Source organism: Lacerta agilis, chromosome 12 (genome assembly GCF_009819535.1).
Source record: "Lacerta agilis isolate rLacAgi1 chromosome 12, rLacAgi1.pri, whole genome shotgun sequence".
In the NCBI taxonomy this organism is placed as follows: domain Eukaryota; kingdom Metazoa; phylum Chordata; class Lepidosauria; order Squamata; family Lacertidae; genus Lacerta; species Lacerta agilis.
This window is the reverse complement of record NC_046323.1, coordinates 55,214,084-55,228,555: the sequence shown is the minus strand read 5'-3', so window position 1 is coordinate 55,228,555 and position 14,472 is coordinate 55,214,084. Positions and strand designations below refer to the sequence as shown.

Below are 14,472 nucleotides of genomic sequence, written 5' to 3'. Positions count from 1 at the left end.
TATCGTTACATTACATACACTGCCTGTGCTAGAACAATAACGATTCGGAGGCACTCCTTTGTTTTCTCGCTGTGACCTCCTAGGAGTAAAAGTTTCCTCTGTTTCATTTTCCCCCTCAGACGTTCGCCCCCCTTGCTGTTGCTTAGGAACAGGCGATGACTGATCTGATTCTTGCTTTGGAGATAATGACTCAGCACTTTTCTCCCCCACAGTTTCTGAACTCTGAGTCTCTTTTTCACTGTTAAACCTTTGGGAATCAAACCAAACCTCTGTGTTTGCATGCAATTTCTCCCAGCCAGCATGCTCACAAAACTTGGCATTTCTAGATATCACAATTCCATTAGTACCTTCAGCAAATCTGTAACCCTTTGAAAACTCTTGGTAGCCTACAAAAATTAATTGCTTAGATTTAGGCTCCCCTTTCTTTCTCATTTGCTTTGGAATCTGTACCCACGCTTTAGAACCAAAAACATGTAGATGATCTATCTTAGGTTTCTTACCAAACAATTTGAAATAAGGAGTAGTACCAATAGTCTGATGGAACAGCCTATTCTGAATATAACACGAAGTTAATATACTTTCAGCCCAATATGACATAGGTAACCCAGCATCCTCAAGCATTGAATGCATCATGTCCTGTAATGATCTATTTTTGCGTTCCGCCACACCATTTTCCTGTGGACAAAAAACATTACTTTTTCGATGCCCAATACCATGTTTCTGCAACCAATCTCTGAAAGCATTAGACATGAATTCACCTCCACGATCACTTTGAATTCTTTTCACTTTAACAGAAAAAAACCTCTCCACTGATGCTACCCAGCTTTTGAATTTGGTAAATACATCTCCCTTGTGTTTCATGGGATAGGCCCAAGAAAAACGTGTTGCATCGTCCACAATTGTTAGAGAAAAACGTGCTCCACCCCTGCTTACAGCAAAAGGACCAATTACATCCAAATGGACAAGCTGTAGTGGTGAGTCACTTACTCTATCACTTCTGGGAAATGGAACTCTGCAAATTTTGACTTTCTTACATACATTGCAGTCCAAATACTTATTGCAACTCTCTAGCTTACATCCATCAGCTAACTCAGGCATTTTCAAAACACTTTTCCAACCAGCATGGCCTAGCTTCCTATGCAGTAAATGTAAACAGTTGTTATGCATAGCTTTGTTGTTTAACACAGGTTGAGAATTACTGACCACTGCTGCAACTGAAGAACCAGCTTTAAGTTTAAACAAACCACCTTCTGGCTTAGCAGTGCCAAGAACCTCACCATTCTTTTTAATAATACAGCTGTTGTTTTCAAAATGAACTTTAAACCCAGCTTTAAGCAAACAATCAACTGACATTAAATTGCTTCTTAGTGATGGTACATACAGCACATTTTCCAGGCACTCACGCAGACAAGGAACATATACAGAACCCCCTGAATGTACCTCAGAAGTTCTCCCATCAGCTAAAGCTACCTGACTGCTTTGCGTTTGGCCCTTAGAAACAAAAACTTTCTCTGAATTTACTATGTGCCGAGAAGCTCCTGAATCTACCACCCAGACAGTCTGTTTCTCATCAGCACACTTAACCACGGCAGTCACAAGTTGCGCTGACTTGGTGCGTTTGAAGAATTTCTTCTGTCTTTGCTGCTGCTCCTGACGCTGCTGCTGCTCCTGACGCTGCTGCTGCTCCTGTCGCTGCTGCTTGGCCGCCTCTGGACACCATTTTCTCAAATGCCGCATTGACCCACAGCGATAGCACCGACGCACAGCATACGCGGACTCTTCCCCAGATGCCGGACACGAACGTTGTTGTTGCTTCCCTTCTGGAACGCTGCTTGCATTCTTTACAAGCCGACCGCTTGTCGAAGCCTCTGAAATTAACGACCTGTCCTCCCGCTTCTGCCATTCTTCCAGCAAACGCCCAGTTACGTAATTAACAGTCAAATCTTCTTCTTTCATCGCTTCAAATGTCATGACTAGATTGTCCCAGCTTTCAGGAAGAGAGCTCAAAATTATAGACACTTTCTCCTGCTGGTCTAATACACAGTCTCTTTCTTGAAGCGCTACAAATTTCATCTGCAAACTGTGCAAATGATCTTGCATTGTAACTCCAGGCTGCAACATTGCTTTATACAACGCCTTGCGAAGAAACAGTTTGGAACCTGCTGTCTCACGCACATGAAGGTCTTTCAACGCCTTCCACACGCCTTTTGCCGACTTAATCCCTCTCACATGCGGTAACTGAGAGTCTTCCAGCCCCAAGACTATGGTGGCCCTTGCTCTTTGGTCTCTGTCCTGATCTTCATCATCAGGCTTTGCAGGTGGCTTATTTACTGCCAGCCAGAGATGGTCCCTCTGTAACACAGCCTGCATACGCTCAGACCAAAGCAAGTAGTTGTGGTCATTCAGACGCTCAAACGCCATCTGAAACGGTTGAGAAGCCATCTGAGAGCAATGTTTCCTAACAACCCAGGAACCAGCTACTCACAGCTTCCGAGAGAGAACACAGGAATCCACAGCATCCAGCAATGACACGCTGCAGCTGTTGTCTGTCTTGTGCAGTTCCACGCGTCCACAGCTTCACCAGCTTCAGCCAATCACCAGCCACAGTCTGGAACTCCCATAACCTCTTAAGACAATCATAACCTTTGGGATTTAGTGTCAGGAGTATAATGTATTCCTGGACACAGCAGAGTTAGACGCAGCCTTTCTGGAAGCTTCTGGCTGTTGTGAAATTGACTAGACAGCTCAACGCAGGAACTCAGCAACTCACTGGATAACTATATGCAGTATTTATTGATTGAAGCAACTAGCATCCATAAGTTACTATTTACAGACTTTACAAAATAAAAGAAACAAAACATAAAATCTTTTCCTCTCTCTGTCTCTCTCTCACTCATCAACCTAACGCCACACACCAGCACCTACCACACCACCTCAGTGAACGCTGAGTTCTTTAAGTACTCCACTGACCAATCACAGGTGCTTGCTAATGGTCAGAGAGAGCAATCTGGGCTTTCTGCCAACTACTAATTGCTTATAGATAACAGCTGCATTTCCTTTCTGCAGTAGGTCACTGAAATCTCTAACATTATATACCAGGAAGAAGAAGAAGAAGAAGAAGAAGAAGAAGAAGAAGAAGAAGAAGAAGAGTTTGGATTTGATATCCCGCTTCATCACTACCCGAAGGAGTCTCAAAGCGGCTCACATTCTCCTTTCCCTTCCTCCCCCACAACAAACACTCTGTGAGGTGAGTGGGGCTGAGAGACTTCAGAGAAGTGTGACTAGTCCAAGGTCACCCAGCAGCTGCATGTGGAGGAGTGGAGACACGAACCCGGTTCCCCAGATTACGAGTCCACTGCTCTTAACCACTACACCACATTGGCTATTTCTCTGCTCCACTCCCTGCCCCACCCCAGAAATCTCTCTGTCTCCATTGATCAAACACCTTCATCTCCTTGATACTTCTCCTCCTGTTCCACCCAGCTGCATTCCTTTAGCCTAAGCTGCAGATGTGGAGGGCTGGGCTCATCCCTTCGAAATGGTGGTCTGGAGTAACCCAAAAAGCTTCTTGGGAACTCTGCTGGTATGGCTCAGTTAGTAGAGGATGAGGGACTTAATCTCAGGGTTGTGGGTTCAAGACCCAGGTTGGGCAAGACGATTCCTGCGTTTCAGGGGGTTGGACTAGATGGCCCTTGGGGTCCCTTCCGACTCTTTGATTCTATTGCTTTTCCCTCACTGAGAGGATCCATAACAAATGACAGTGCACTTCAGTCTCCCAGAAAGGCAGCTTGACTCATGGATACAAATACCAACTTCCAGGAACTGGCTGTGCTTCTTCGGAGGACAATGGTCAGGCCCAGCAGAGGAGCCAACAGGAGGCAAGGAAAGGGTTAATCCCTCCCTGTGTGCCACAGCCTCCTTCCTGCTTCCACCCCCATCCACAGTTGTTAGATACAAGGATATAAGCAGCATTAAATCAAATGTTTGGCAGGAAATGAAGTTTGGTCCAAGCCCCCTGCTTCCAATAAGGCAGCAAGGGGTGAACCGGAGGACGGATCTGGGGCACTTGGAAGACAAAAACCGAGACAGCAAAGATGCTTGGCACATTTCCTTTTTGTAAATTTGCACATAAATTGTTTTGCACGCGCCCCTACCGTGTAGGAAACTCTGCAAATGCAACGAGGGCGGGTTTGCAAATGCATGTGGCACAGAGGTTCACTCTAATTTGGACTGGTCCCTGATGACATTTTGTTGCCCGAGGCGAGCCGGAAAATGGTGTTCACCTGCCAGGAATGGTAGTTTGTGAATGGTGCTAGGCTAGCATTGAGAAAGACTATCAGGCTCAAGGACTAAATGCAGCGCTTCTTAAGATTTAGTGTCAGGAAATAACGTAGTCCTGGACACAGCAGAGTTAACCGCAGGTTTTCTGGAAGCTTCTGGCTGTAGAGCATTAACTGGACAGCACAACGCAGGAACTCAGCAAACTCACTTGGATAACTATATACAGTATTTATCGAAGCAACTAGTATCCATAAGTTACTATGTACAGACTTTACAAATAAAAGAAACAAAACATAAAATCTCTCCTCTCTGTCTCTCTCTCAACCTTCAGTACACCACTAACAACCAACCAACTAACCACGCAGCTCTCACACAGAGCTCATTCTTTAGGAACTCATTGACCAATCACAGGCCATTGCTAAGGGTCTGAAGAGAGAGCAGATCTTGGCTTTCTGCCAACTGGTAATTGCTACAGAGAACTGGTAATTGCTACAGAGGTGATAAGCTGACTTTCTGCACATAGGCACTTTGAAATCTCTAACAGCGCTGCACTTAACCTGACTGTAATGTGTCTTTGGGTGGAGAGAAGGTACTGTGGTGGAAGGAGAGCCCTTGTCTCATCCTCTTCCTCCCCCCACCCCCCTTCACCTTTGTACAATGGCTTTGTTACGGAAATTACCGGGTCGAGAAGGCTCAGCTCCCGGTCCTACGGAGGAAGCCCGTGGTTCGCTGCGGAGGCAATGGAGACCAGCCGGAGATTGGAGCAAAAGCAAAGGAGTTTATTGCGCAACAAGGTTCAGGAGGATCTGAACCCCGAACAAAGGGTGTCACGGACTTTTAAAACTTCCCGCCATTGCCCAGAATACACAGCGAAATACATCACAGAAACGTCAGAGATGGGGAGGGGAGAGAGGAGGTTACAGTAAAATTTACATATAGGAAAAACAAGTTTTTACATATCAGGAAGGATGGCAGGAACCGGTGAATGGATCTAGGGTGGGTGTAATACACATTGAAGGTTTCCTCTGCGTCGGGACAATAGAACGCTCCTAGGAGGATGTCTGCTGCTATGGTAACTGATGGATGGGTGCTTGAATGGATTACCGGGAGGGGTGTATTTCCTCCTGAGGACGTGACTCGCTGCTTAGGGGATTATGAAAGCCACTGAGTGGAGAGTCCAAAAATTATGCAGTATCGAAATAATATACTTCTGATGATCGGAGGATGGCGGGGACCGAGGGGTTAGAAAGGTTATTTCATAAGGAGCAGATAGACACTAGAACCAAGCAGATCGGATAATGCATTGCTGAGATATTGATTTTTTATGTTATTTCACTATCTGAGCTGTCAGACAGGCCACCCACAGTCTAAGTAAGTCCACTTGCAACATTGTTGCAATTCATAATTAATAGTTTCCCAAACTAGATACATTTTGGTTTCGGTTCCATTGTTCTCGCAGCAGGGAGCCTGTCAATACCCACTTAGCGCTCAGTCAAGCGTGAAGGTGATGATTGAATCATAGTAGCTGAGCTGAACGTTCCATTTTGCAGGCTGAGCTGAATGCATGCTCCTGATTGGTGGGTTTGCCGTTCATTGAGAAAATGGAGCGTGTACGGAGAGCTGTTTGACAGGAGCGCTTTTCCGGAGGCTTTTCGGGGCGCAGATCGGGACATTTAGGGGAAACCCTTCATCACGAGGGTTTTATGTGGTGCTTGTGCGACTTGTGTGGTGAAGGGGTACCCGCTCATCGTCGGGGGGGGCAAAGAGTAGAAAGAGGCTTCCAGGTCCCGCATTTGGCAGCGCGGGAGTCCCGCGAGGAGGCTGCGCGGTGGGGAAGGTGGTGGCTGGAATTTTCCCTAACAGTCCCGCATTTGGAGATAAGATTTGTATCTGGTTCGCAGAACCACAAATCCTTTTCTCCACACCTACACCTTCGAGACTTGGTACTCACCTTCCCCACGCGCCTCGGCTGGTCGTATTCAGGGAGAGCGGGCCGGTCATGGTTGGATGCCAACATCGGGTGCAGGCACGGTGGGCTGTCAAAAGCCAGCTGATCGGAGAGTATGATGAGCTGTCACACGGCTGTCAAAGTGGCAGGTAGTCACACTGGCGAGCTGTCAAAGGTGGCCAACGAGGAGACAGGGTGTGCTGTCAAATAGCTGTCAAACAGCTGTCAAACGGCAAGCAGGTAGACCAAGGCAAGCTGTCAAAGTGGTGAGTCCGAAAATGTGGAGAACTGTCAAACAGCTGTCAAACGGCAAGCAGTCAGAATAAGGCAAGCTGTCAAAGCGGTGAGTCCGAAAATGTGGAGAACTGTCAAACAGCTGTCAAACGGCAAGCAGTCAGAATAAGGCAAGCTGTCAAAGCGGTAGGTCCGAAAATGTGGAGAACTGTCAAACAGCTGTCAAGAGCTGTCAATAGCGGCAAGTCCGAAAATGGTCGGTGGGAACGATGTACGGGGACTCGGGAATGGTGAAGCAGGAACTGGGGTGCGATGGACAGGAACTGGGGTGCGATGCTGGGGTGCGATGCTGGGGTGCGACGAACAGGAACTGGGGTGCGATGCTGGGGTGCGGTGATCAGGAACTGGGGTACGATGCTGGGGTGCGATGCTGGGGTACGAGGAACAGGAACTGGGGTGCGATGCTGGGGTGCGGTGCTGGGGTACGAGGAACAGGAACTGGAGTGCGATGCTGGGGTGCGGTGCTGGGGTACGAGGAACAGGAACTGGGGTACGATGCTGGGGTGCGGTGCTGGGGTACGAGGAACAGGAACTGGGGTACGATGCTGGGGTGCGGTGCTGGGGTACGAGGAACAGGAACTGGGGTACGATGGGCTGTACCCCCGGGTATACGAGGGGTGGGAATTGAGCGCAGTCCAAAGGGGAAGGGCTTCAAGGTCCTGGGAGATTATTTTGTCCAGGGCCATCATTCTGTGCAGGGGGAGCTGTAGGGGCTTGTCTGGGTCGATTATAGTATAGCGCCATGGCCTGATCCATAGAGTCATCGTCCGATGGATCCTCATAAGGGGGCGGTGCAGGACCTCCCTTGGGTTTCCTAGAGGCTTTCTTAGGGGGTTTTATCATAGGCATCTGGAGAACCGGGGAATCCTTCAGAGTAGTGAGGATTTGATATACGACCTCGAAAGCTTTTAGGTAGTCCAACTGGCGGGGTCTTTCTTCTAGTAAGTGCTTCCTTAGGGTATTTAAACGATCCTGGTTGAAGGATCCCTCCGGTGGCCAGCGGAGTTCAGATGGCATGTTATCAGTAAGAGATGGCCAGGAGTTTTCGCAGAGGTCTTGCAACTTCTGCCTGGATAATATTTCTGAGCCCGGAATTTCTTTCCAGTGATCTAGTACAAACTCGAGGGGGGAGTCGGGTTCCGGCTGGGCAAAAGAAGGCTTGCAAGAAGCCTTCTTCCCAGCGGAAGTACGACTGGGCTTCGAAGCCTTGGCACCCATTGTTCCTTGGGTTTTAAGAGGAACCTGGGTTTTGGAAAGGAGGAATGGGAAAGGTATCTTAGTAAGTCGGGTTTTCTTGCTAAGGGAGTGGGACAGGGGGGTTTCTTAACATAAGCAAAATACAGTACACGACGTTCCAATAATCTAGCCTGGTCCCTTGCGTTCACTAGTTCGGCTAGCGGGGCGGCTGACCAGGGGGATCTACTCTAAACTACCTCTTCCTTTCCTTTTTCTGGAGCTCCCTTTTCCTCTTCCTTTCTCTTCCGTTTCTTCTCATCTATTCCTATTTCTCAACCCCCATTTTCCACCCATTACAGGGTACCCCCACCTGGCAACCTCCTGCCTATCGTTAACAGCTAAGGAACGGAGCCCTACTGGACGCCTGCCACAGCAGTGCCAGATCGGGCAGCCCTTTTGATAGGGTTAAACGGTCCGGAAAAACCTCCCTTGCGTTCGGAAGCGGGCTCACGCACGACCAGCGTGTTTTACATGGCCCGACCGGGGCGGCTGAGGTTTGGGATAGTGCAGAGAAGTCCTTTGCCCCTTGGCAGCTGGCAAAGTAGAAAAAGAGCCCAGTCCCTTGCGTTCGTTAGACCAGCTAACGGGGCGGCTGACTGGGTATTGGAGAAAAGGAGATAGAGCTCAGGACTCCCCTTTCGAGTTGAGCAGCAGTCCACGGGACAGACTGAGAGACAGGCAAGAAATGATAGGCAAGAGAGCAGTAGATTGCGGTTGCCAGGCTTACCTCCCCCCTCCCCCCAATCACCAGTGCACTGGATTTATACTTACGCGTCTTCCACCGCGATCCGCTGGATCGTTGGAGACGAAGCCGGCTGAACTTTGCCTTTGCTCCCCGGTTGGCTCCCCTTGAGACCTGCAATTACCGCCCGGAGGATGGCCAGGGATCCGTCGAGTCTCCACGGGAGAAAAGGGTCCCGTTGCCGGCTGAAGGCTCGGTGGGGGTCCCCAGCCACCACGGGAGAACGCAGGTCCCGGGTTTCGGCACCAAGACTGTTACGGAAATTACCGGGTCGAGAAGGCTCAGCTCCCGGTCCTACGGAGGAAGCCCGTGGTTCGCTGCGGAGGCAATGGAGACCAGCCGGAGATTGGAGCAAAAGCAAAGGAGTTTATTGCGCAACAAGGTTCAGGAGGATCTGAACCCCGAACAAAGGGTGTCACGGACTTTTAAAACTTCCCGCCATTGCCCAGAATACACAGCGAAATACATCACAGAAACGTCAGAGATGGGGAGGGGAGAGAGGAGGTTACAGTAAAATTTACATATAGGAAAAACAAGTTTTTACATATCAGGAAGGATGGCAGGAACCGGTGAATGGATCTAGGGTGGGTGTAATACACATTGAAGGTTTCCTCTGCGTCGGGACAATAGAACGCTCCTAGGAGGATGTCTGCTGCTATGGTAACTGATGGATGGGTGCTTGAATGGATTACCGGGAGGGGTGTATTTCCTCCTGAGGACGTGACTCGCTGCTTAGGGGATTATGAAAGCCACTGAGTGGAGAGTCCAAAAATTATGCAGTATCGAAATAATATACTTCTGATGATCGGAGGATGGCGGGGACCGAGGGGTTAGAAAGGTTATTTCATAAGGAGCAGATAGACACTAGAACCAAGCAGATCGGATAATGCATTGCTGAGATATTGATTTTTTATGTTATTTCACTATCTGAGCTGTCAGACAGGCCACCCACAGTCTAAGTAAGTCCACTTGCAACATTGTTGCAATTCATAATTAATAGTTTCCCAAACTAGATACATTTTGGTTTCGGTTCCATTGTTCTCGCAGCAGGGAGCCTGTCAATACCCACTTAGCGCTCAGTCAAGCGTGAAGGTGATGATTGAATCATAGTAGCTGAGCTGAACGTTCCATTTTGCAGGCTGAGCTGAATGCATGCTCCTGATTGGTGGGTTTGCCGTTCATTGAGAAAATGGAGCGTGTACGGAGAGCTGTTTGACAGGAGCGCTTTTCCGGAGGCTTTTCGGGGCGCAGATCGGGACATTTAGGGGAAACCCTTTATCGCGAGGGTTTTATGTGGTGCTTGTGCGACTTGTGTGGTGAAGGGGTACCCGCTCATCGTCGGGGGGGGGGGCAAAGAGTAGAAAGAGGCTTCCAGGTCCCGCATTTGGCAGCGCGGGAGTCCCGCGAGGAGGCTGCGCGGTGGGGAAGGTGGTGACTGGAATTTTCCCTAACAGCTTGCTGGCCGGAGACTGCAGCTGCTCTCCTGCAAAGCTGGGCGCCTGCCTGTCAGGATACAGTGGATTTGATTATCTAATTTCCTATACCACTTAATATATTTGAAGCATCTTTACGTGGTACAGAAAACTGAAGCAACCACAGACAACTTAAACAAAATATTACAAAAATGCAGCGCCGCATATTGCTGCACGCCACCCCAATCTCCGAGCTGAGTGAGATCCCAGGGGTTCCAGGCGCTTCAGAACCCATAAGTAAAGATGCCGTTATGTTAAGTAACTTTTAAGTCTGCCTCTGGGATCCTTTGTGTGAACAGATGATTTCTTGTGAGTAAACATTTTATACTTTACTGAAGACTGTGTAGTGTCTTATTAAAAGAGGGATTAAAAGGGGAAGGCAACAGGACAATATTTCTAATGACTCTAGCGTGTCTGTGCAAGCTATCCGCTGTGTGTGTGCTAAAAAGGGAATGTTAACTCTGCAGATATTATAGAACTTGTAAACACAAGTTGGACAGGATATCTTAAACAATATATCCTCCTCCACATTCCTTAACATTCCCACAGATTCCAAATATGCAGTTGCTACAGAGGTGTGCCGAGTGGTTGCCTGGCTTGACCAGCTGACCGAGGGCTTTGAGTTGATGCGAGAGAAGCCCATTCAACTGACCTCTTGGTGACTTTGGATACCATCAACCACGGTCTCCTCCTGGAGAGGCTCTCTGAGTTGGGGGAGGGCGGCACTGCATTGCAGTGGTTCTGGTCCTACTGGTTGTCTTCCATGGGTGATTCTTGGGGAGTGTTTTATTGGCAATGTGGGGCCTTCAATGTGGGCTTCCTCGGGGCTCATTTCTATTGCAGATAATATTGCACAGCCTTAAGCAATTGGATATATGAAAACTCCTTTCGGAATAAAAATAGATCAGACTCATAATTGTTCTTCAAAGCTTTACTAATCAGAACATGTTCAAAAACAGGTACAAAACAATCAATGATACATCCAGAAAGTTGTATAAAGCAAATGGATATTCAAGCATAGGTTTTTCTTAAAAATATAATTATGGTCAGAGCAAGAAATTCAAGCTCTGTCTCTCCCATAGCTTGCATTAGCCTGCACCCAGTCTCAGGCTATGCAGCTCCTTGAGAGAGATCATTATCACATCCTTCCTCTGACTGTTGCATGGGAACAAAAGGAAAAGCTGTCTCCATTCAAAATGGCAAATTTGTAATTGAATACCCTAATCACATGATCAAAGGTTAAACACTCATGAAAAAGCCAACAGAGAACATCAACAGTTAATGATCAATTTTTTTCCCTTCCAGTAGCTCCTTAAAGACCAACTACGGTAAGTTTGTTCTTGGTATGAGCTTTTGTGTGCATGCACACTTCTGCAGATGCATGCACACAAAAGCTCTAAGGTGCTACTGTAAGGAATTTTTTTTATTTTTTATTTTGTTTCCACTATGGCAGACCAACATGGCTACCTACCTGTAACTAGAGTTAATGATCAAGTCAGCTATAAGCTTAGCATACCCCAATGGAATTTCCCAATGTTAAACCTCTAGCAATAAACATATAGGCATTCTCAATTTCAGTGTGCAATTAAACTCTCCCAGGAGACACATGTGGCTTGGGCGCGCTGCAAGCCCTGTGGTGAGTGCCGCCCGGCATTTTGTCACCCCCCTCAGTGGTGACACCTGGGACAAACCGCCCCCACCACACATCCCTTTCTCCACCCCTGAAATCAGGACAGAGTGAAGCACTTTAGCACATCCCTATGGATAGTCAAAATATTCTGATATTTCAGTGGATCATTCTCACTAGATGCATTACAGTATGTTGCATATTGAGTCGGACTTTTCTTCTTTCTTCGTTCTATTCTCATCATTAATATACCTTCCCACTTCCCTTTGTATTTCTTTCTCCATACTCTCAACCTCTTCTTTGTCCTCCTCCAGCATGTCTTCCGTGTAGCAGGGGGCTGCCTTGTTCCTTTCCACCAGGTGGTCGATCATCCCAAGCAGCTCATCCACCTGCTCCTCTCTTTCCTGCCCTTGAGCTCTGTTGTTGAAAGCCAGACACCTCTCACCATACTGAGTTATATATTTCTGCAGATCCTGGTCTCCCTCCGCCAAGAACTCTCTGAAAGATCTGCCTCCCAGATCATCTTTCCGGGTGAACAACATGACCATGTATGTTCTTGCTCTGAGGCTGAAAGTATTTTGGATTCTCCGAGCAACGGCCTTCCGCTTCTGGCTGAAACGGCCAACTTGCATGACATGTATGATGACATGTGGTCCTGGGTAGAGGTTCCTCACACAGGTTCGGATTTCTTTCCAAATCTCTTCTTTTGGAACATTAGTGTCAAAAAAGCCAGGCGTGTCAAGAACCACGATTCTCCTACCACCAATGATAGTCTCTTCTTTTTGGCACTTTCTCATCACTGAGGAAGAGGATGTGGACGACGTGAACCTTCTGTCGCCCAGGATGGTGTTTCCTGTTGCGCTTTTCCCAGCTCCAGTTTTACCAACAAGGGCGATCCTCAGTTCAATTCCTACAAGAAACAAGAATGTAAGAAGCTACTTGTGAGTAGCACTTCTTCTGAGAATAGCCAGGCAGGTGCCAGAGAGGCAATGGTAGGTACAATCCTGCTCCGTCCACCTCCATCTCCCAGGAGCTGTGGGTCAGAGGGCACAGGGGCTGTTTGCCTCTCCTGAGTCCCAGCAACATGCTACACTCCTGCCCCCCATCTTTTATTTGCATTCTGAAAGAAAAGAGTGAAATGTTTGCAAAGTGGCTGCTGTGACATGAATTTCCCCTTTGCCAGCTATAGGGGGCAGAGGGGGTTTCAGACCCCTCAATATTTTGAGGCAGGGGGCCGAGCCCTCCCCTCCACATTGATTTTGTTCCTTGAACGCTCTGTCTCTTCTCAATGAATGAGATAAGCATTATAGGGTTGCCATATGGCCTCTTTCCAGGACATGTCCTCTTTTTCATGGGTAGAGTCACAGCAATCCATAGTTAAAAGTAGAAGTTGGCAAATGTGTCCCAGCACAATTCAAAGTGTTGGTGCTGACCTTTAAAGCCCTAAACGGCCTCGGTCCAGTATACCTGAAGGAGCATCTCCACCCCCATCATTCAGCCCGGACACTGAGGTCCAGCTCCGAGGGCCTTCTGGCGGTTCCGTCCCTGGGAGAAGTGAGGTTACAGGGATCCAGGCAGAGGGCCTTCTTATTTATGATTGTTGTTGTTGTTGCTATTATTATTGTTATCACTACAACTACTACTACTACACACATTTACAAGCATGCCTTTGTTGTGAAATAATTTGTGTGCGTAACATGAAAAAAGATTGTCCAATGATTGTGGGAGTCATTTTGGACTCACAGCTGTCCATGGAAGCGCAGGTTAATTCTGTATCCAGGGCAGCTGTCTACCAGCTCCACCTGGTACGCAGGCTGAGACCCTACCTGCCCGCGGACTGTCTCACCAAAGTGGTGCATGCTCTGGTTATCTCCCGCTTGGACTACTGCAATGCGCTCTATGTGGGGCTGCCTTTGAAGGTGACCCGGAAACTGCAATTAATCCAAAATGCGGCAGCTAGACTGGTGACTGGGAGTGGCCGCCGAGACCACATAACACCGGTCCTGAGAGATCTGCATTGGCTCCCAGTACGTTTCCGAGCACAATTCAAAGTGTTGGTGCTGACCTTTAAAGCCCTAAACGGCCTCGGTCCTGTATACCTGAAGGAGCGTCTCCACTCCCATCATTCAGCCCGGACACTGAGATCCAGAGCCGAGGGCCTTCTGTCTGTTCCCTCACTGCGAGAAGCAAAACTACAGGGAACCAGGCAGAGGGCCTTCTCGGTAGTGGCGCCCGCCCTGTGGAACGCCCTCCCATCACAGGTCAGGGAAATAAACAACTACCTGACATTCAGAAAAAACCTGAAGGCAGCCCTTTTTAGGGAAGTTTTTAATGTTTGATATTGTTGTATTTGGTTTCTGTTGGAAGCCGCCCAGAGTGGCTGGGGAAATCCAGCCAGATGGGCGGGGTACAAATAATAAATATTATTATTATATTATTATTATCTCTCTGTTTGCCTCTCGTGTCCCAGATCTGCCCTCCATTTCAACCCTGCTGCCTGCATGTTCTCTTTCCCTAGCTGTTTTTCCCTGTAGGACTAATTGTAGTTGTTAACAGTTGTCAACAGGTTTATCCAGGGGCGGAGCGAGGGGGGCGTAGGGGGCGGGCCACCCCATGTACGCCCTGGGGGGTGACACTCGCTAGCCCCCCCCTCACCTCCATGTTGCGGCTCCGCCCAGGGAGCCCAGCGGTAAAAAATAACCCTGAAAGGGGGGGGGGGAAGGAAAGCTCTCCTCCCCCCTTTCTCCGGTTTTTTTTGCTGCTGGCTGGCCTTCGGACACATGGCATGGAGGCGATGGGGCGGACCAGCGGGGAGGGTGTCATGCCAGCAACAAGAGCCCCTCCTTGCTGGCCCGCCCCTCGCCTCTGCCGT

General features: G+C 48.4%; 1 protein-coding gene across 1 annotated transcript in view; it reads right to left on the bottom strand.

Annotated features, from left to right (window-relative positions):
* LOC117055468 overlaps positions 1 to 14,472 on the bottom strand; it is a 33,517-nt gene that overhangs the window by 5,775 nt on the left and 13,270 nt on the right. Inside the window, exons 3-4 of the mRNA XM_033165003.1 lie at positions 11,853 to 12,510; positions 11,073 to 11,128 (exon numbers count right to left, since the gene is read on the bottom strand). Of these exons, the coding sequence (XP_033020894.1) occupies positions 11,073 to 11,128; positions 11,853 to 12,510 (714 nt within the window). The remainder of the gene's footprint in view (positions 1 to 11,072; positions 11,129 to 11,852; positions 12,511 to 14,472) is intronic.